The sequence below is a fragment of the Coregonus clupeaformis genome, unplaced genomic scaffold (assembly GCF_020615455.1).
Source record: "Coregonus clupeaformis isolate EN_2021a unplaced genomic scaffold, ASM2061545v1 scaf0594, whole genome shotgun sequence".
Taxonomy (NCBI): Eukaryota; Metazoa; Chordata; class Actinopteri; order Salmoniformes; family Salmonidae; genus Coregonus; species Coregonus clupeaformis.
In genome coordinates this window covers 108,496-131,266 of record NW_025534049.1, presented here as the reverse complement: position 1 = coordinate 131,266, position 22,771 = coordinate 108,496, and the positions used below count along the sequence as shown (strand labels likewise).

The window sequence follows — 22,771 nt, the reverse complement described above, 5'->3', positions numbered from 1 at the left end:
TTGTATTTTCATTGCCACACATAACACCCATAAGCTTGTTATAGTTTCCCATTCTTCTCTGACACCAGTAATACGTTTTGCCCATACTGTATGACCACAGGGCAGCAACAGATATGGCTGTTGAGGCGTTACAGAGCAGAACACACTAGATTAAGTGACCTAATATATTTCTATGTGCATCTGGGTTACTGGCTGCCTGTGGCTCCGCGGCTGGACAGCGGAAACTGAGCAACAAAAGGCAGCCTCCTAGGCTGCGTTTACACAGGCAGACCAATTCTGATTTATTTATTTATTTCACTCATTGGTCTTTTGACCAATCAAGATCAGCTCTGAAAAAAATATTCAAGAATCAATGGGTATTTATTCATCATTAATGGAAAGGACCAGTGAACAGCTGTAAATATTGCAAATTGTACCTTTTTTAAAAGTCAGTCACCCCCGATACACACGAGGCGAAATAAAGACACTATTTTCTGTGTGATTGAGCAGCAATCACCTCTGTCTTCCGGAACCTTCCCTGTGTTCCAGCTGTCACCAGTGTCCTTGGAGTCTCTAACAGTATTGATGCTGCCTGACAGTGTGTGTGTCAATACATATACGCATCAATACTCTGCAATGGTCTATGGGGTCACCTCTCCTCGATCTCCAAACTGTTTTATCCTAAAATTATCAATACTAAAAAAAGAGACAATGCACTAATGTCTGCAATTTTCTGACTGCAATGCATTCTGATAATGAAATGACATCAAACTTTTAATGACATGCAACACCATCATTCATTTACTGAGATCTGATTAAAAGCATAGCAGGCGTTACCTTTTAACCTTATGAGCTTAGTCATCTTCAGTCACGAAACACCCTGTAATTTAATCGAAAATCTTTGACCTTTCAGCTGTGAAATTCCCCGCTGGCAATTATGTGTGTGTGTGGGGTCAAGGTAACTTCAGATCAACACTGTCAAAGCCATAATAAAATGTATGAACCAAAAAAAAAAAAACACGAACTCAGTGAGAAAAGTAATGTTTAAAAAACAACTTTATTAATACTTTTCTTGTTCAAAGAAATAGAACATATAAAAGATCGAGAGTAAGTCATTTCTTTCTACATTTACAGAGCATAGTTTTTGCTTCAAAAAACACATCCTACTTGTACAACGTGAAGAAATCATAAATCCCCTGCAGTGACTATGTGCCAAATGGTTCCAGCAATAAAGAAAACATTCATCATCTTTCAAAACAAAGAAAGTCTGTGCAAAGAATGAATGCATACCAAAACACAATGTGTGTACGTCTCAAATGGCACCCTATTCAGTGCACTACTTTTGACCAGAGTCCTATGGGCCCTGATCAAAAGTAGTGCACTGTATAGGGAATAGGGTGCCATTTGGGACAAAACACGTGTTGCTACATTAAGGCAAAACCCTATAGATAATACACTTGGGAAGCTTCCTTGGTAAAGTGAGTGTAGATAGATTATTTTTCTGGTTTTTATGTTTTAATGTTTTTGCTCTTCCACCTAAAAAATAAATAAAAACAGCTTTTCAAAAAGCAGCTAGTATTGCACTGATAGACTAGTACCCTTTAATAATGAAATCATAAGGAACTCACTAGTTGACCACATAAAACAGAAATACTGAGGTTTTGAGGAAGCACACACACACTGCTCGTCAAAGAATACACAGTAGAGGCAGAAAACAGTAGCCTGGTCCCAGATCTGTTTGTATTGTATTGCTAACTCCTATGGTCTGGGTTAGTGATGCAACACAAACAGATCTGAGATCAGGCTAGAAAAACAGCCTTACCAATAAATAATCACAGATTTTCTTACTGAGTAAAAGAATACTAAGAACATATTTTGGGGACCTGCATTTCTGCGGGTTCTGTTCGTATGAGATAAAATAATGAATGGATAGAGCTCATGGAGTTCCGTTTGAGTCGGGTCTTTTTTCACTTTATACCATTGGGACTAACGGAGTGTCATTCAACCATTTCTCTTTCCCTGTCAGAGTGCTGGTTTGGTTCTAGAACCCATCTACACATGAATAGAATAATACTGGGCTTATCGTCAAGACTTACCCTCATCTGCATCCCAAATGGCACCCTATTCCCTATATAGTGCACTACTTTTGACCAGCTCTAAATCAGAATGCAGTGCTGTGCCAGGGTCGTGCTGCTTCCTACCCCCCAAAATAACTTCTCATTGGCATGGAAACCATGGACACCACATGGAAAAACAAACAAACAACTAAACAGGAAACAAAAAAAATAAATGCATTTCACTCCATTAGAACCATAAAATGAGATTTTCAAAGCTTAAAAGAAGAGACTTTAAAGAAATACAAATGAATCTTCAAAACTGAACGATCTACGTTGCCTACTATTCTCTTAGAACACAGAATTTCCTCATAATTGTACAAACGTTGCAGGTTATGGGCCCAATAGATAATTCACATTCTGTAGACCAATATGGAGAAGGAAAAAAAACACAATCAAAACTGTGAAAGAAATTCAAATGGCGCCGCTAATTATGATCAGATCAACTGATGCAATTAGATTAAAACTAAATAATACGCAATAAACCTAAATCTAAAATGGAGCGGTGGTATAAAAATAAAAAATAAATCCATCATTGGTTTAATAAAATTCATATGAGAAAATACCACCGTCAGGGAGTGGCAAGGTGACAACAACCCAACAGAACCACAAACAACGGTGTTGGGACTGGACTGCATCCCAAATAGTACCCTATTCCCCATGTAGTGCCAGGGTTCCATTTGGTACACAGCCAGGGAGTGGTGAAGTGGTTTATGTCTCTGTGTGGTAGATCTTGTTGGAGTCGTGGTGGTTGTTGGTGTTACAGTAGTCCTTGGTGTGGCAGGTGTGTCCTAGACCACCCATAGCTCTGTGGATGGGGCTGTTGTCGCCGTCGTGAGAGGTGGTGGTGATGGTGAGGTTCAGGAGACTGGTGCAGGTGGGGAGGTAGACATGCTGCACGTGTTCCACCTCCGACCGACACACCGGACACGACTGGGGAGAGGAGAAAGAGAGAATGTCCACATAAAACTCGCTGTCACTTCATTTGAGAGACCGGTACAATACATTCTGTAGACAGAAAGCACATTAAGGAGGTAGAGTTGAGCATGCAGACCCACAATGCAACAGAAAACACGAACCACCACCAGCCCTGGGCTGCAGAATGGACAAGGTAGCCAACCAATCATATTTCAGACATCCAGAACACAGACCAACAATACTAACCAGTCTGTCAAAGTGATGGCACAGGGATAGTGGAAACAGACTCCAATCTCATTTAGCCAGTCAATTGTATTGTAGCCGCGTAAAAGCCTGTTAGTTAACCAACATGGACCTCTAGATCAAATGACCCACGATGCACTGTTCAGACAGTGCTAGAAGATCGTTAGTGTGTCATAAGGGGGCGGCCATCTTGGAAAGTGAGTAAAATAAAATAAAAAATATCCTGTTCTCTCTCCTCTCAATGTGTTTGGGTCCAGCCACATGACACGTTTCCCTGTGGATTTAATGGAATACAAATTTGCTGGCCTGCTGCTGGCAGCTTTAATCCACACTAATTCACCATCTGAGATGGCAGTTCAAGCAAAGTTGGGCACCATTTAGGAGATTCGTGGGAGGGACAATCAGGTTAGCTGAACCCCTGCATGAGAAAAACACTGGATTGTTTTTTTTAAAAGCCTTAAAAAGTGATGAGAGAGTGAGTGAGGAGAAATGGAATCAGAGCGCTCTGCCCTCATGGTGTTACACAGCTAGAACCCCAGGGTGTGCTTGTTGTGTTACCAAGGACTACCACCACTAACAGAAACTGTGGCCAAGTTCCAATAGTCCTCAACAGCTTCCTTCCTTCCTTCCTTCCTTCCTTCCTTCCTTCCTTCCTTCCTCTCCTCCCTTCCTCCCTTCCTCCCTTCCTCCCTTCCTCCCTTCCTCCCTTCCTTCCTTCCTTCCTTCCTTCCTTCCTTCCTTCCTTCCTTCCCTTTAAGGGCACAAAGGACCGGATGGGTTTCAGTCCTACTGCTGTAGTTTATTAAGACCAAGAAAGATGAGAAAAGGAAGACATTTAAACCTAGTGAGACAGCAGAGTATTCTGGGGTTCGACGGCAGTGGTGGAATCCAAAATGTCTTGACAAATGGTCGACTTAACCAAAAACCATCAACATCAAAGTGCATAGATTAAAGTGTTTTCTGGAGTCATTTTCTATCATTGACTGGTCGTAGCTTCTCAATGTAACCAGGACCACCATGCAGGAGTTAACATGTGTGTTAAAATCATTTTCAACCAATCACAAGTAGTCACTTCTATCTGGGTCTCTTTACCTGTAGTTGGTTGGCGCATGTCTGGCAGCACACCATGTGTCCACAGGGGCAGAATGCTGCATCGATCTCCTCCACACAGCACAGCATACACAGCAGAGCTTCTCTGAGCTTCTCTAGTCTCTCCAGCAGCGCCCTGCTCTGCTGACAGCTCCCACAGTCCTCCCCCAGCCCGTCCTGCTGGCCACGCAGGGGACTGCGCCCCGACGGCGTCCTCTCGCCGCCCGCCCCCTCCACCACGATGCCGGCGTTGTAGAGCGCCCGGCGTGCGTAGTCGTAGACCTCCTTGGAGGTGCGTCGGATGTCGAAGATGTACTTCTTTCCCAGGTTGATGTTCTCGTTGAGGAAGAGCGAGGCCAGGTGACCCTTGAAGTCACGGCTGTACTGCATCATCACTGCGCTGGTCACAGTGTCACACCTGGAGGAGAAAGGGAGATGTTACTAACCAGGAGGTCATGAGCGTGAAGTCTCAATCTCATTCTGTGTTCATCTGTCAATTGAATGTTAGACACTATTTCTAAATCAATCGATTTCTCCATTGTCCACATCTTTTTTGGCACTGGACATATAAAAGGGGTTGTGACTAGATGGTATACAGCTACGGTATAAAAAAAAAAGTTGCATGTTTGAGTCTGGGAGAATTTTAGCATTCTGGCTAACCCTAACCCTTTTCCTAACATGCTATGTACTGTAAATTCTCCTAACCTGCTAGAAAAAGTCCAATCTGTCCATAGCTGTATACCATCTAGTCAAAACCCTATAAAGGGGGTTGATCATGTCCAACAGCTGTGTAGGACTCTAGATATCCTCTACACTGACACAGACACACTGTCACTGCAGTAGGTTTTACAGAACAGGCACACCTGCACAAGCTGAGGAATACGTGGCGAAACATTCTGCAAACAGAGTAACCCCACCCCACACACACAATAAAGGTCATCTTTGTACCTTTGTGACTATTGTAAGCCAATCTTTGCTATTGCACAATTCAAAACGGCTGACATCCATTTTTCCAGGAAGAAGCACTTTTACTTTCATTAATCTCAACACTAAGACTGTCTCTTCATGTCCTGTACTGCCTATGGCTTCATCAAGATCACTTCAGACCAAAGGCATGTCAAAGCATGCTGTGAATCAAGGCAATTAAACTGGCAAAACATCAGTATAGAGACAATTCAACGGCTCAGACACGAGACGTATGTGGCAGGGTCTACAGACAATCACGGACTACAAAAAGAAAACCAGCCACGTTGCCGACACCGACATCTCGCTTCCAGACAAGCTAAACACCTTCTTTGCCCGCTTTGAGGATAACACAGTGCCACTGACGAGGCCCACTACCAAGGACTGTGGCCTCTCCTTCTCCATGGCCGACATGATTAAGACATTTAAGCATGTTAACCCCCGCATGGCTGCCGGCCCAGACGGCATCCCTAGCCGCGTCCTCAGAGCATGCGCAGACCAGCTGGCTGGTGTGTTTACGGACATATTCAATCTCTCCCTATCCCAGTCTGCTGTCCCCACATGCTTCAAGATGGCCACCATTGTTCCTGTACCCAAGAAAGCAAAGGTAACTGAACTAAATGACTATCGCCCTGTAGCACTCACCTCTGTCATCATGAAGTGCTTAGAGAGGCTAGTCAAGGATCATATCACCTCTACCTTACCTGTCACCCTAGACCCACTTCAATTTGCTTACCGCCCCAATAGATCCACAGACGATGCAAACAGCATCACACTGCACACTGCCCTATCCCATCTGGACAAGAGGAATACCTATGTAAGAATGCTGTTAATTGACTATAGCTCAGCATTCAACATCATAGTACCCTCCAAGCTCATCATTAAGCTCGAGGCCCTGGGTCTGAACCCCGCCCTGTGCAACTGGGTCCTGGACTTCCTGACGGGCCGCCCCCAGGTGGTGAAGGTAGGAAACAATATCTCCACTTCGCTGATCCTCAACACTGGGGCTCCACAAGTGTGCGTGCTCAGCCCCCTCCTGTACTCCCTGTTCACCCATGACTGCAGGGCCAAGCACGCCTACAACTCAATCATCAAGTTTGCAGACGACACAACAGTAGTAGGCTTGATTACCAACAATGAAGAGACCGCCTACACTCTCACTCAATGTCAACAAAACAAAGGAGATGATCGTGGACTTCAGGAAACAGCAGAGGGTGCACCCCCCTATCCACATCTACGGGGCCGCAGTGGAGAAGGTGGAAAGCTTCAGGTTCCTTGGTGTACACATCACTGACAAACTGAAATGGTCCACCCACGCAGACAGTGTGGTGAAGAAGGCACAACAGAGCCTCTGCAACCTCAGGAGGCTGAAGAAATTCGGCTTGGCACCTAAAACCCTCAAACTTTTACAGATGTACAATTGAGAGCATCCTGTCGGGCTGTATCACCGCCTGGTACGGCAACTGCACCGCCCGCAGGGCTCTCCAGAGGGTGGTGCGGTATGCCGAACGCATTACCGGGGGCAAACTACCCGCCCTCCAAGACACATACAGCACCTGATGTCACAGGAAGGCCAAAATGATAATCAAGGACATCAACCACCCGAGCCACTGCCTGTTCACCCCGCTATCATCCAGAAGGCGAGGTCAGTACAGGCGCATCAAAGCTGGGACCAAGAGAATGAAAAACAGCTTCTATCTCAAGGCCATCAAACTGCTAAATAGCCATCACTAGCACATTAGAGGCTGCTGCTGCCTATTGAAATCACTGGCCACTTTAAGAAATGGAACACTAGTCACTTTAATAATGTTTACATATCTTGCACTACTCATCTCATGTGTATATACTGCATTCTATTCTATAATATTCTACTGTATCTTAGTCCATGCCGCTCTGTCATTGCTTGTCCATATATTTATATATTCTTAAATTCCATTCCTTACTAGTTTTGTGTGTATAGGGTATATGTTGTGAAATTGTTAGATATTACTTGTTAGATATTACTGCACTGTCGGAGCTAGAAGCACAAGCATTACGCTACACCCGCAATAACATCTGCTAAACACGTGTATGTGACAAATAACATTTGATTTGATCGGTAGATAGGGAGGCAGTTTGTTGACGACACTAAGGACCAAAGCACAGTCTCAGTGAACGTGTACAACTACAGGTCAGGATGCATATTCAGGGAGCAGCACCATGGTAAACATTGAGCAGAACGTTGACACTTCACAAACACCAATGTTTTAAGAGATGGAGAGAGAACCTGACCTATCTGGACTAAAATGGGGAAGTGTAACGGTTGGCTGCCCCCTAGGCAGTATAACGTCATGCCAGACTGGTTCTGGAGCCCTTCATGTATTCAGGGGGATGTAGAGTTGGGTGAGTCAGTGACCACAGACCACGTAGGGGATGAATGTGGAAACAAACATGTTGTCAATACATTAGCATGACAGTGCAGCCCACGGGTGGTTGGCAGTGTTTGTGTCTCTATACTATACTCAGAGGCTCTCCTTTTAACCCTACCAAATAGTTTGTAGAGAAGTCAGTCCCTTAGGTTTTCATCATGGAACATTTGATCAACAATGCCTTCGATCACTTGGTGATCAAATCTAACTCCACAGATCCTGTATGATCACTATATGCAGAGTGCACTGTATAATTGGATTGCATGTATTTGTGTTTTGGCTCCCCACAAGGTAACCCTCTCCTCTCCTGTCCACTCACCTGTAGAAGGCGTGTGTCTCAGTGATGGCCCGGTACAGTCCGCTTGCTGCCCGGTTGCTGATTAGCTTGAATAGCAGCACCACACTGTCGCTGGTATCCTTGGTCACTGTCAGGTACACACTCTTCCCTGATTGGGTGGCTATTTGGATTATGGGATAGCTGATCCTAGAATGGATCAAGAAAAGTTAAAGTTAGAAACTGTATTCTTTCAACCGAAATCCTGTAATAGTACACACTATTGCACAACAACAAAACAAATATATAATTAAAGTTTCATGATGACAATCTCAGAACAATCACAGATTTCCTGGAAGGTAAAGTTAGTGGGTCAAGTAGACTTTAGACTTTATAGATCTGGACAGTACGGTATTTATGGGCAGTAAAGGTATAGTATTTGGAGGAGGCAATCTGAACTATGTACAATAGATTGTGCACTATGCAACCCACATACCAAGCTCTCTGGTGACATTGTTTTGGTAGATATGTCAGTGTGCTGACTGCACAAGATATGGAGCAGTTGGTTAAGTATCGTGAAGACCCTTCATTTACCTGTTGACCAGGCTGAAGTCCTCTTTACAGACAGCGATGCCCTCCGGGCCTACCCCTATGGCCAGCCTCTGTCCCTCTGCGTCTCTGGCCCAGTGCCACTCCACGCCGTAGTGCTCCAGACTGGACACAAGCTGCAGGGCCTGGTACTCCACCGACCCTGGACTCTGACCCTCCAACGCCTTGTGCTTAGAGATGATCCTGTGGAGGGAGATGGCAGTGTTACTACTGGTTCACATGAGGAGCCTCATTGCTTCAAAGGGTTCACATGCAGAGCCTCATTGCTTCAAAGGGTTCACACAAAGAGCCACTGTGCTTCAAATAGCTCATAGTTTGTATATATTTTCTGGGAGGGCTGTGAGAAAACAGTAGAGAAACATCTTCACACAACTGAGAAACGTGACAGACTGCTGGTAATGACGTCATCAACTTCACTGCCCATGGCCATCTAGAAGACATGGAGGGTTCTAACAGCAGCCAGCCTGAGGTTTAAAGCACTGCTACATGAATCACTCAATGGCCACAGTCAGTATGTCAGCTGCACCACAAGGCAAGTACCAAGCTTCCAGATACTACAGATAGCAGACTGAAGCACCAATATTCCAGATACTACAGATAGCAGACTGAAGCACCAATGTTCCAGATACTACAGATAGCAGACTGAAGCACCAAGGTTCCAGATACTACAGATAGCAGACTGAAGCACCAAGGTTCCAGATACTGCAGATAGCAGACTGAAGCACCAAGGTTCCAGATACTACAGATAGTAGACTGAAGCACCAAGGTTCCAGATACTACAGATGGCAGACTGAAGCACCAAGGTTCCAGATACTACAGATAGCAGACTGAAGCACCAAGGTTCCAGATACTACAGATGGCAGACTGAAGCACCAAGGTTCCAGATACTACAGATAGCAGACTGAAGCACCAAGGTTCCAGATACTACAGATAGCAGACTGAAGCACCAAGGTTCCAGATACTGCAGATAGCAGACTGAAGCACCAAGGTTCCAGATACTACAGATAGTAGACTGAAGCACCAAGGTTCCAGATACTACAGATGGCAGACTGAAGCACCAAGGTTCCAGATACTACAGATAGCAGACTGAAGCACAAAGGTTCCAGATACTACAGATAGTAGACTGAAGCACCAAGGTTCCAGATACTACAGATAGCAGACTGAAGCACCAAGGTTCCAGATACTACAGATAGTAGACTGAAGCACCAAGGTTCCAGATACTACAGATAGTAGACTGAAGCACCAAGGTTCCAGATACTACAGATAGTAGACTGAAGCACCAAGGTTCCAGATACTACAGATAGTAGACTGAAGCACCAAGGTTCCAGATCCCACAGATAGCAGACTGAAGGGAAAATATCTTCATAAGAATTCCATCACATCTTTATGAATCTCATTACCCCGGGAGGGAGGGAACTCATATTTCCATAGTTCTACAGAGACCTCATGTGGGGGAGATTAAGATTATAGAGAGGGAGGGAGAGTCCTTCCTGAGCTGTCAGTCTGTCACCCAGAGAGCAGATGTTCTAATATAATCCCATAATCATCCCCTTATCTGATCAAAAATAATAAGGGAATCAATTACTATAATGTAATGTGAGCCTCTGTCCTGTCCTGCTAGTAATCCTCTCATCACTGTGTGTGCAGTGTGAATTCAAGTGTATGAACTGAGCTATTGTTGCCCTAGAATTACTCATGGAATGAAGCTAGACTTCCTCAGTTCATATGAACCTAGACTTCCTCAGTTCATATGAACATTACTCATACAACTATACAAGGGCACTGATGTACACCCCCAACTGTTTCAGTCAACGGAATGCATCACCAATACATTTCCTTTCACAGACAGCTTTGCTGTTCGGAAACTTTCACAACAGTGATTATATTTTCCTGCAGTAATTTCTTTAGTATGGTAAAATGATCTGTATGTATGCATGCATTTTATTATTGCTATTGGTGGTTTACAAACTTAATTTGAGCACAGCTGTACAGTGGGGGAAAAAAAGTATTTAGTCAGCCACCAATTGTGCAAGTTCTCCCACTTAAAAAGATGAGAGAGGCCTGTCATTTTCATCATAGGTACACGTCAACAATGACAGACAAATTGAGGAAAAAAAATCCAGAAAATCACATTGTAGGATTTTTAATGAATTTATTTGCAAATTATGGTGGAAAATAAGTATTTGGTCACCTACAAACAAGCAAGATTTATGTCTCTCACAGACCTGTAACTTCTTCTTTAAGAGGCTCCTCTGTCCTCCACTCGTTACCTATATTAATGGCACCTGTTTGAACTTGTTATCAGTATAAAAAGACACCTGTCCACAACCTCAAACAGTCACACTCCAAACTCCACTATGGCCAAGACCAAAGAGCTGTCAAAGGACACCAGAAACAAAATTGTAGACCTGCACCAGGCTGGGAAGACTGAATCTGCAATAGGTAAGCAGCTTGGTTTGAAGAAATCAACTGTGGGAGCAATTATTAGGAAATGGAAGACATACAAGACCACTGATAATCTCCCTCGATCTGGGGCTCCACGCAAGATCTCACCCCGTGGGGTCAAAATGATCACAAGAACGGTGAGCAAAAATCCCAGAACCACACGGGGGGACCTAGTGAATGACCTGCAGAGAGCTGGGACCAAAGTAACAAAGCCTACCATCAGTAACACACTACGCCGCCATGGACTTAAATCCTGCAGTGCCAGACGTGTCCCCCTGCTTAAGCCAGTACATGTCCAGGCCCGTCTGAAGTTTACTAGAGTGCATTTGGATGATCCAGAAGAGGATTGGGAGAATGTAATATGGTCAGATGAAACCAAAATAGAACTTTTTGGTAAAAACTCAACTCGTCGTGTTTGGAGGACAAAGAATGCTGAGTTGCATCCAAAGAACACCATACCTACTGTGAAGCATGGGGGTGGAAACATCATGCTTTGGGGCTGTTTTTCTGCAAAGGGACCAGGACGACTGATCCGTGTAAAGGAAAGAATGAATGGGGCCATGTATCGTGAGATTTTGAGTGAAAACCTCCTTCCATCAGCAAGGGCATTGAAGATGAAACGTGGCTGGGTCTTTCAGCATGACAATGATCCCAAACACACCGCCCGGGCAACGAAGGAGTGGCTTCGTAAGAAGCATTTCAAGGTCCTGGAGTGGCCTAGCCAGTCACCAGATCTCAACCCCATAGTAAATCTTTGGAGGGAGTTGAAAGTCCGTGTTGCCCAGCGACAGCCCCAAAACATCACTGCTCTAGAGGAGATCTGCATGGAGGAATGGGCCAAAATACCAGCAACAGTGTGTGAAAACCTTGTGAAGACTTACAGAAAACGTTTGACCTGTGTCATTGCCAACAAAGGGTATATAACAAAGTATTGAGAAACTTTTGTTATTGACCAAATACTTATTTTCCACCATAATTTGCAAATAAATTCATTAAAAATCATCGACGGGGCTGTAGTGGAACAGGTTGAGAGCTTCAAGTTCCTTGGTGTCCACATCACCAACGAACTATCATGGTCCAAACACACCAAGACAGTCGTGAAGAGGGCACGACAAAGCCTATTCCCCCTCAGGAGACTAAAAAGATTTGGCATGGGTCCTCAGATCCTCAAAAAATTCTACAGCTGCACCATCGAGAGCATCCTGACTGGTTGCATCACCGCCTGGTATGGCAACTGCTTGGCCTCTGACCGCAAGGCACTACAGAGGGTAGTGCGTACGGCCCAGTACATCACTGGGGCAAAGCTCCCTGCCATCCAGGACCTCTATACCAGGCGGTGTCAGAGGAAGGCCCTCAAAATTGTCAAAGACTCCAGCCACCCTAGTCATAGACTGTTCTCTCTGCTACCGCACGGCAAGCGGTACCGGAGTGCCAAGTCTAGGTCCAAAAGACTTCTCAACAGCTTCTACCCCCAAGCCATAAGACTCCTGAACAGCTAATCATGGCTACCCGGACTATTTGCACTGCCCCCCCACCCCATCCTTTTTACGCTGCTGCTACTCTGTTAAGTATTTATGCATAGTCACTTTAACTCTACCCACATGTACATATTACCTCAACTACCTCAACTAGCCGGTGCCCCCGCACATTGACTCTGCAACGGTACCCCCCTGTATATATAGCCTCCCTACTGTCACTTTATTTTACTGTATATATAGCCTCCCTACTGTCACTTTATTTTACTTCTGCTCTTTTTTTTCTCAACACTTTTTTTGTTGTTGTTTTACTCTTACTTTTTTTGTTTAAAATAAATGCACTGTTGGTTAAGGGCTGTAAGTAAGCATTTCACTGTAATGTCTGCACCTGTTGTATTCGGCGCATGTGACCAATAAAATTTGATTTGATTTGATTTGATACAATGTGATTTTCTGGATTTTCTTTTCTCATTTTGTCTGTCATAGTTGACGTGTACCTATGATGAAAATTACAGGCCTCTCTCATCTTTTTAAGTGGGAGAACTTGCACAATTGGTGGCTGACTAAATACTTTTTTTCCCCAACTGTAAATGGTATCACATAATTAAAACACAGTACAGACATTGGTTGAGTCTTCCTCCCAAGACATAAGCTTGATTAGGAAGAGCGAGAACGTCCAGAAGATTACCCATAGTCCAATAAAAGTATGCTATTGGCAATTACTCAAAATAACAGAACTGACTGAAATCACCAAATGGGCTATTATAATTGACAATACATTAACAAGAGAGCATCATGTCCATATTATCCTGATTAGAGCCAGTCCATTGGTATTTACATTTTCCCTCCAATTATGATGTCAGGAGGATCCTAGTTTGTGTGCGCTTGTCTTGCATGTGTATCCTAGAGTATGTGTAAACACAGCGATAGATCAGTCCTCTGACCTAGCATGAACAGTCCCTAGTTTAGCTTGGCCTGATCCCAAACTGCCGGGCTTCTCAAACTGTTGACTTAACCAGTCAACGAGCTGCTGGGCTACGCTCTAATCGCTGGCTTGGTTCTCCCAACCATGTTATTATTATTGTGGGGGGGAGAGAGACAGACAGACAGAGAGAGAGAGAGAGAGAGAGAGAGAGACAGAGACAGAGACAGAGACAGAGCGACAGAGAGAGAGACAGAGAGAGAGACAGAGACAGAGACAGAGAGACAGAGAGAGAGACAGAGAGAGAGACAGAGAGAGACAGAGAGAGACAGAGAGAGACAGAGACTGTTGTAGGCTTTATGGGTTGGTGGTGGAAAACAAAACTAATGGGGATGTTGATGGCGCTTCCAGGTTGGGTTTCACAGAAAATATTAATAAGTCAATGTTTAACACCTAGTTATAACCCTTGTTTTTCTGGCTGTATAAAAAAAAAATGTGTGAAGTCAGTTCAAATACATTACCACTTCAACTGTTGATTTGAATGATTTACAGTGGTTTCACAATGTGTTACCTGGCTACAACTCAATAACCCTGCTTACTTTGGTGAAATTCCCCCTTAGCTGTTCAGTTCCATGCCTGAACAGGTTTGGTCCATGACGGAGAAAAACAAGTGGCTACATGGTAGAAACATGACTGTAAGTCGCTTTGGATAAAAGCAAAATGGCATATTATTATTATTATTATTATCTAGGATGCGTCCCAAATGGCACCCTATTCCCTATCTAGTGCACTACTTTTGACCAGAGCCTATGGGGAAATAGGGTGTCATTTCAGACTGAACCCAAGTGTCCTTTCCATCTGCTGCTCATCTCATGTTGGGTGACATCATGTGGGACAAACTGTTGTCCGAATTGCAAACCAACCTTGGCTGCATGGTAGGAACGTGTTCTCTTCTTTACAGTGAACCTCGTGACCGTGTTTTCTTCTAGTTTCCTCTCAGTCTGCCTGTTGCGCATGGTGGCTGACATGTGGGCGTGAGTGTCGAACTTTGTTCCAATTGCAAAGCAAACAATTTCCGGGGACTTCCAAACTCTGCTGCTGTCTGCATTGCCAGTGTAACTGATATATCAGGTTCCCATGGCACGGCATGTGTCTTGTCAGCTGCACACGACAGACGTATTCATAGGTAGGCTAACGAGAGGGGAATGCTACGGCTTGGAGCAACTCATGGGTTAGGGTGCAAATTCTACAACTCTTTTACACCTAATTGTTTGTTTTGAGACTTCCCATATATTCTTGGGAATAGGAACGCAGGTGAGTCTAGGTAACGCGACAGAACTTCATTTTCATGTAAATTATGGTCATAAATTATGAAAGGTTGACCTGTTTTGGGATTAATTTTCAAACATTCCGAATTGGGCCAGGAAAGGGAATTTTCCTCTTTGAAGCACCTGACTGTTAGATGTCCAACTGCTGTTGGATGAATCATTAACAAAACATCTGGCACTTGGTTCAGCTAGATGTTGATACTTTCATACCATAAGCCTCTAATAACATATCTGTTCACTAAAGCCAGCCAGCAACCTTGTCAAGGGCAGCTTTGCTTTCAATATTTCAACCGTGTATTCATGTCCGTGTATTCAACTCCATCCAATTAGCACAATGGCTAGAGCTTAAATCCTGTTTTAACATGCCACAGGTGTGTGTGTGTGTGTGTTTGTGTGTGTGTATGTATGTGCACATTTTACTATACTTGTGAGTACCCAAAGTCCTAGAGAATAGTAAACTAACTAAAATAATTCGGAAGTGAGGCTATTTCAGGCTCAGGGGTACAATTAGGTTTAGGGGTTAGGTTTAGGGGTTAGGTTTAGGTTTAGGGGTTAGGTTTAGGTTTAGGGGTTAGGTTTAGTGGTTAGGAGTTAGGGTTAAGGGAAAATAGGATTTTGAATGGGAATCAATTGTTGGTCCCCAAAAAGTCCTCAAGCAGAGTAAGACATAGATGTGTGTGCCTGAGCCTTCATGTCTGTGTCCAGTAGAGACCCTTTGTCTAAAGTATCCCCCAGGTGTCCCCTGCCCTTACCCGTTCACTGTTGCCGGGCAGGAATCATTAACAAAACATCTGGCACTTGGTTCAGCTAGATGTTGATACTTTCATACCATAAGCCTCTAATAACATATCTGTTCACTAAAGCCAGCCAGCAACCTTGTCAAGGGCAGCTTTGCTTTCAATATTTCAACCGTGTATTCATGTCCGTGTATTCAACTCCATCCAATTAGCACAATGGCTAGAGCTTAAATCCTGTTTTAACATGCCACAGGTGTGTGTGTGTGTGTGTGTTTGTGTGTGTGTATGTATGTGTGTGCACATTTTACTATACTTGTGAGTACCCAAAGTCCTAGAGAATAGTAAACTAACTAAAATAATTCGGAAGTGAGGCTATTTCAGGCTCAGGGGTACAATTAGGTTTAGGGGTTAGGTTTAGGGGTTAGGTTTAGGGGTTAGGTTTAGGTTTAGGGGTTAGGTTTAGTGGTTAGGAGTTAGGGTTAAGGGAAAATAGGATTTTGAATGGGAATCAATTGTTGGTCCCCAAAAAGTCCTCAAGCAGAGTAAGACATAGATGTGTGTGCCTGAGCCTTCATGTCTGTGTCCAGTAGAGACCCTTTGTCTAAAGTATCCCCCAGGTGTCCCCTGCCCTTACCCGTTCACTGTTGCCGGGCAGGGTTCACTGCCACACAGCTCAGAGTACCAGTACTTGGCAGTGTTCTGGTTGTAGTCTCCGAACTCGGCCTGGGCCAGCAGGGCACTCAGCTCCTCAGCCTGCTCTGAACACATCCTCAGGTGGCCGCTGTGGAGGTCCTCCTTGACCTGCATGAAGAACACATGTCTGGTGGAGGGAAGAGAGAGGGAGCAAATGTTAGACATTACCTGCAATAGGTGATGATTGGAGATGGGAGTTACACAGGGCCTGGAACCAACAGATGATGATTGGGGAGGGGGGAGTTACACAGGGCCTGGAACCAAAAGGTGATGATTGGGGAGGGGGAGGTACACAGGGACTGGAACCAAACAGGTGATGATTGGGGAGGGGGAGTTACACAGGGCCAGAACCAAACAGGTGATGATTGGGGAGGGGGAGTTACACAGGGCCTGGAACCAAACAGGTGATGATTGGGGAGGGGGAGTTACACAGGGACTGGAACCAAAACAGGTGATTAATGGTAGATCAGAGATGGAGAGTGTTGTACACTGAATAGAGCAGGTGGAGGTTAGAGGTTGGGTTACACACAGAGCAGGTGGAGGTTATAGAGGTTGGGTTATACACAGAGCAGGTGGAGGTTATAGAGGTTGGGTTACACCCAGAGCAGGTGGAGGTTATAGAGGTTGGGTTACACACAGAGCAGGTGGAGGTTATAGAGGTTGGGTTACACACAGAGCAGGTGGAGGTTATAGAGGTTGGGTTATACACAGAGCAGGTGGAGGTTATAGAGGTTGGGTTATACACAGAGCAGGTGGAGGTTATAGAGGTTGGGTTATACACAGAGCAGGTGGAGGTTAGAGGTTGGGTTACACACAGAGCAGGTGGAGGTTATAGAGGTTGGGTTACACACAGAGCAGGTGGAGGTTATAGAGGTTGGGTTACACACAGAGCAGGTGGAGGTTATAGAGGTTGGGTTACACACAGAGCAGGTGGAGGTTATAGAGGTTGGGTTACACACAGAGCAGGTGGAGGTTATAGAGGTTGGGTTACACACAGAGCAGGTGGAGGTTATAGAGGTTGGGTTATACACAGAGCAGGTGGAGGTTATAGAGGTTGGGTTATACACAGAGCAGGTGGAGGTTATAGAGGTTGGGTTACACACAGAGCAGGTGGAGGTTATAGAGGTTGGGTTACACACAGAGCAGGTGTGTGTGTTGGGGTGGGGGGACAACAGGCCTAGAGGGCTTGAAAATTGATGATTGTTTCACTCACTGACACTGTATAGCTCACTTTCTCTCTCACACCAACACACGTTATGACTGACAGCTGACCTCCAGCTCACCAAAGCCATGCACCTCAAAGTAGTACTCTGTTTTGCTTTCTAGTTCACTCCTTTCACTGATGCCAGGGATAGAAAATAGGAACATGAGAGCAGTTAAGAAGTGAAGTTGTTCCCAGTCAGACGGTGGGTGATGTGGTCTGACTTTTAACCCAGTGACTCAATCAGTCAGCGACTTCTAATGGCTCCATAACTCTAATCAGGGTACAGTGTACAGTGTATATATACACACAAACACACACACACACACACACACACACACACACACACACACACACACACACACACACACACACACACACACACACACACACACACACACACACACACACACACACACACACACACACACACACACACACACACACACACACACACACACACACACACACACACACACACACACACACACACACACAAAGACATACACACACAGAGCTCTAGCTCTTATCACAGTGTAAGAGGAGTCAGCAAGCAGCCCTGTAGAGCTTCTGTACAGCTGTCTATTCACAGTAGAGTGCTATGGAGCGATAAGCAGCCAGAGTGCTACTGCTGTTGTGTTGTAACACAGTGGGTTCTGGGTACGATAGCATCGTTTAGCCTCTCTCTCTCTCTCTCTCATTATTATTTTTTTTTTTATGTCCCGTTAAATACCAAAACACAAGGCCACACAACGACACGGCTAAATCAATGTAATGACGACGCAACGCTGTAATCTTGTTTTTAGTGAGGTAAGGGACCTCCCCTGTTGTTGCTGAACACTTGTTATTGTGCCGAGTTCAACGTGGAGGGGTAGTAGGCTACGGGAAAGAATCAGACAAAGAATAAGGAATGTTTTGTATGTCTGTGTGCAGAACACTGGGCCAGTACAAATCAGAGGCACGGAGGCTTTTACATTCTTTTCACCGAAAGCTCAGAACAACTTCTTTTTTATTATTAGTTCCTGAGATGTCGTGAATAAGTTAAAGTTCAGGACGACCTTATCTTGGCTATGATGTGATGATGACACTTATTTTTCAAGTCACTGTCCAGTGAGGCTGTTAACACAAAACTGAGATAGCAATAATATTATTCTGACCTGGACTGTGAAAGTGTATGGTCAGTTAAACAATAACTAGTAATATGAGACACTGAAGCAGCGAAATCGACTCATTCTCTCCCATCAAAAAGGAGGCTGAAGTTTCAGACCTGCAACTGGAACTGAAAACCAGCACAAACCGGTCAGGCAACCTCTCCCCCTCTCCTCTCCTCTCTCCCTCCTCCTCCTCTCTCCCTCCTCCTCTCTCCCTCTCCCTCCTTCCCTCCCCTCCTCAGACCGGATCCAGTCAACTGGATCAAACGAGACCAGACTCCCTTGTTTTCCTCACACATAATATAACCTCATAACATAGCGTAACTTGGTATACCACTACCAAGCACATCTGTACAAATGAATAACACACAACTATGCAACATCCCTAACACAAAGCTATGGAACATAGAACTCCCACTGTGTAAGAACGTGTGACAGTGAGATTTACTGTCAACTCTCTGCTTGGTCTCTTCCTGCCAACCCTGCGCTGATGACTGAATGCGTTCATGCCAGTCCAGTGTTCGCACATAAGTAGCACAGATTGCTAGCTAGCTATGCTAACTATCTTGCTGGCTAGATAGAGCCTAACTAGCCAGCTAACGTTAACTAAGTGAGGATGTGATGAGGACAGGGCTGCTTGCTTGGTGAAGTGTATTTTTAATTATTTACGTATTCAAATACGCTGTCGCTGGCAAGCTACTCACCGTCAAACCACCATGCCAACTCACGTCGTGACTTACGGGCTGAATGATGTTCAATGAGCAGCTCGTAGAGCGCCCTCTTCAGGCAACCATTGAAAATGTATAAAAATTAGCAGACGTATTTGTTCATTCTATGTACAGTATATAATAATGGCACTTTATCTGTGGAATAAAGACTGATACAAATATTTCTGTGAAAGGCTAATATCACCGATAAATATCGGTCAACCGATTTACCGGTCGGGCTCTAAACAGCACACAGCCGTCTGTTTCCCTTTTGTGCTAGGCCCAGCAGCAGGACTCATGTGACCAGTAGGCTGCTACCTGGCTGGTTGGAAACAAAGGGCTCTGACTACCTGGGGGTTACTATCGGTCACGGCCCTGCCTGGAACTAGTGCTGCCAGCTCAGCCTTACGTGACTAATCTTGGAAACACACAGCTGCTCAAATTGAAAAGGAACACTTCTCCTGTAGCTCTTCCCCATGCAGTCCCCCTCTTTTATACTCCCCACCTCTCTAATACTGGGTTTCATCTGGGCTCAGAACATGGGGTAAACGACCATGTTTGGCTGTTTACAGTCTCTGGAACAACCCTCGTACTAAGAAGTTCAATACTAGGTAGGTATTGTTGTTAAGGACAATGTATACATGGGGTAATGTACAGGAAACAGTCACACAAATCTAGTCTAGCATGTACAGCAAGTCAAATAGCGTTTGAACGCTTTCCTTCCTCCTCTCTGGTTGGATTTCTCATCTGTCCCTGCTTTACCGCATAACAGTGTAGCCTGTACAAAGTGCACAGTAACATTGCATCCCAGTTTTCTACCATGCAGCCCCTCGTGTGCACTTGTCTACTTCCCTTCATGGATTTAGAAGGAGTAAGAAATATGGGAGAAAACTCCCCCCATGGTTTTTCTTGTCTCTTCCTAGTTGTTGAAGCACACATGGATTTCTCATATATCCTTGTTTGACCTCACAACTGTCTGTGGGTCTGCTGACTCAAGGCTGCCCAGCCGATCTCTGTCGACCCTGGGGGAAGAGAGGGGGGGGACAGAGGAGGGGTTGGTAGCAGGCGTTTCCTGAGCCTGGCTCCTGGACGTGTGTGAGCTCAACTCTCAGGGGAGCCTAGAGTCTGCACCCGTCAGGCCCTATAGCACACCCCACTGGGAGAGCAGGGACAGGGAGGGAGGCTCTGGAAGCAGCACCCCGTTATGGAGGTAGACATCCAGGGCAGCAGGGCAGAGGTCTCCCCTCATCCACCATGCTTTGATGTGAACTGTAGAGGGCGGTGATGAGGAGGGGGTGTAAGCTGGTCTGACTGTCCTCTGTGCAGGATCGTGACAGGTACAGGCTCAAGGCTCTAACATTAACTCCAGAGGTGCCCAGACTGACAACAGTCTGCTGGGCCAGTTTAAATAGAACAACTGGGATGAACACAGCCTCTTAAGGCTTTCATTACTGTCATCTTGATGAAGGGGAAAGAGAAAGGGGTACCGGAACACCTGCTCTCAGACCAGTGGACAGCACGGTACATTTACTGTTCACACACACACACACACGCGCACGCACGCACGCGCGCAATGGATGACAGTGGGGGCTCCAACACAACTCATCTGTTCTCCTGCTGGAATGTTAAACACTTGATTGCATAGCTGCAATAATTCAATTAAAGTGCACCGTAGAATTGGGGGGCGATATGGTTCATTGCTCCCTATGTGTGACAGCAGACGGAAGATGGAGAGGGGGAGAAGGAGGAAGAAGGTAGAGGGTTTAGTGCACTTGAGCTATGAGTTTATTAGTGACATATTTTAACTGTGTTTTATAGAGCTTATTTTGTACATAATGTTTCTGCTACCGTCTCTTATGACTGAAAAGAGCTACTGGACATCAGAACAGCGATTTCTCACCTTGAACTGGACTAATAAAAAAACTGTAGTGAGTCGGACGAGAGGGATTTGCTCCAGACACCTGACAGGGACCTCATCCCCATCATTCGCAGTAGAAAGGAAAAGGAGATATCGCGGAAGGAGATCGGGGTGCTTGGTAAGGAGCCGGTGACGAGTGGCTCATCTGCCTTTGCCATCGATACTATTGGCCAATTTACAATCGCTTGCTAAGAAAGTGGACGAACTACAAGCACGAATATCCTACCAACGGGACATTAAAAACTGTAATATCTTATGTTTCACAGAGTCGTGGCTGAACGAAGACATGAATAACATACAGCTGGTGGGTTATACACTATATCAGCAGGATAGAACAGCAGCCTCTGGTAAGACAAGGGGTGGCGGTCTATGTATATTTGTAAACAACAGCTGGTGCACGATATCTAAGGAAGTCTCAAGGTTTTGTTTGCCTGAGGTAGAGTAGCTCATGATAAGCTGTAGACCACACTATCTACCAAGAGTTTTCATCTATATTCTTCGTAGCTGTCTATTTACCACCACAAACCGATGCTGGCACTAAGACCGCACTCAATGAACTGTATACGGCCATAAGCAAACAGGAAAACGCTCATCCAGAGGAGGCACTCCTAGTGGCCGGGGACTTTAATGCAGGGAAACTTAAATCCGTTTTACCTCATTTCTACCAGCATGTTAAATGTGCAACCAGAGGGGGAAAAAAAAAACTCTAGACCACCTTTACTCCACACACAGAGACACATACAAAGCTCTCCCTCGCCCTCCATTTGGCAAATCTGACCATAATTCCATCCTCCTGATTCCTGCTTACAAGCAAAAACTAAAACAGGAAGCACCAGTGACTCGGTTAATAAAGAAGTGGTCAGATGAAGCAGATGCTAAGCTACAGGACTGTTTTGCTAGCACAGACTGGAATATGTTCCGGGATTCTTCCGATGGCATTGAGGAGTACACAACATCAGTCACTGGCTGTACATACATACACCAACCAGAAGCCATGGATTACAGGCAACATCTGCACTGAGCTAAAGGGTAGAGCTGCCGCTTTCAAGGAGCGGGACACTAACCCGGACGCTTGTAAGAAATCCCGCTATGCCCTCCGATGAACCATCAAACAGGCAAAGAGTCAATAAAGGACTAAGATTGAATCGTACTACACCGGCTCCGACGCTCGTCGGATGTGGCAGGGCTTGAAAACGATTACAGACTACAAAGGGAAACACAGCCGCGAGCTGCCCAGTGTCACGAGCCTACCAGACGAGCTAAATTACTTCTATGCTCGCTTCGAGGCAAGTAACACTGAAACATGCATGAGAGCATCAGCTGTTCCGGATGACTGTGTGATCACGCTCTCCGTAGCCGATGTGAGTAAAAGGTCAACATTCACAAGGCCAGACGGATTACCAGGACGTGTACTCCGAGCATACGCTGACCAACTGGCAAGTGTCTTCACTGACATTTTCAACCTCTCCCTGTCTGAGTCTGTAATACCAACATGTTTCCAGCAGACCACCACAGTGTTCTTGGGCACAGGGACTAAGGTAACCTGCCTAAATGACTACAGACCCGTAGCAGTCACGTCTGTAGCCATGAAGTGCTT

The 22,771-nt window shown here is 45.2% G+C and overlaps 1 protein-coding gene across 1 annotated transcript in view; it reads right to left on the bottom strand.

Moving 5' to 3' along the window:
• Positions 1-1,017: 1,017 nt before the first annotated feature.
• Positions 1,018-22,771, bottom strand: part of LOC121572281 (E3 ubiquitin-protein ligase MYLIP-A) — a 33,495-nt gene continuing 11,741 nt past the window's right edge. Inside the window, exons 3-7 of the mRNA XM_041884302.2 lie at positions 16,139-16,324; positions 8,583-8,780; positions 8,034-8,198; positions 4,347-4,761; positions 1,018-3,026 (exon numbers count right to left, since the gene is read on the bottom strand). Of these exons, the coding sequence (XP_041740236.1) occupies positions 2,805-3,026; positions 4,347-4,761; positions 8,034-8,198; positions 8,583-8,780; positions 16,139-16,324 (1,186 nt within the window). The 3' untranslated portion in view covers positions 1,018-2,804. The remainder of the gene's footprint in view (positions 3,027-4,346; positions 4,762-8,033; positions 8,199-8,582; positions 8,781-16,138; positions 16,325-22,771) is intronic.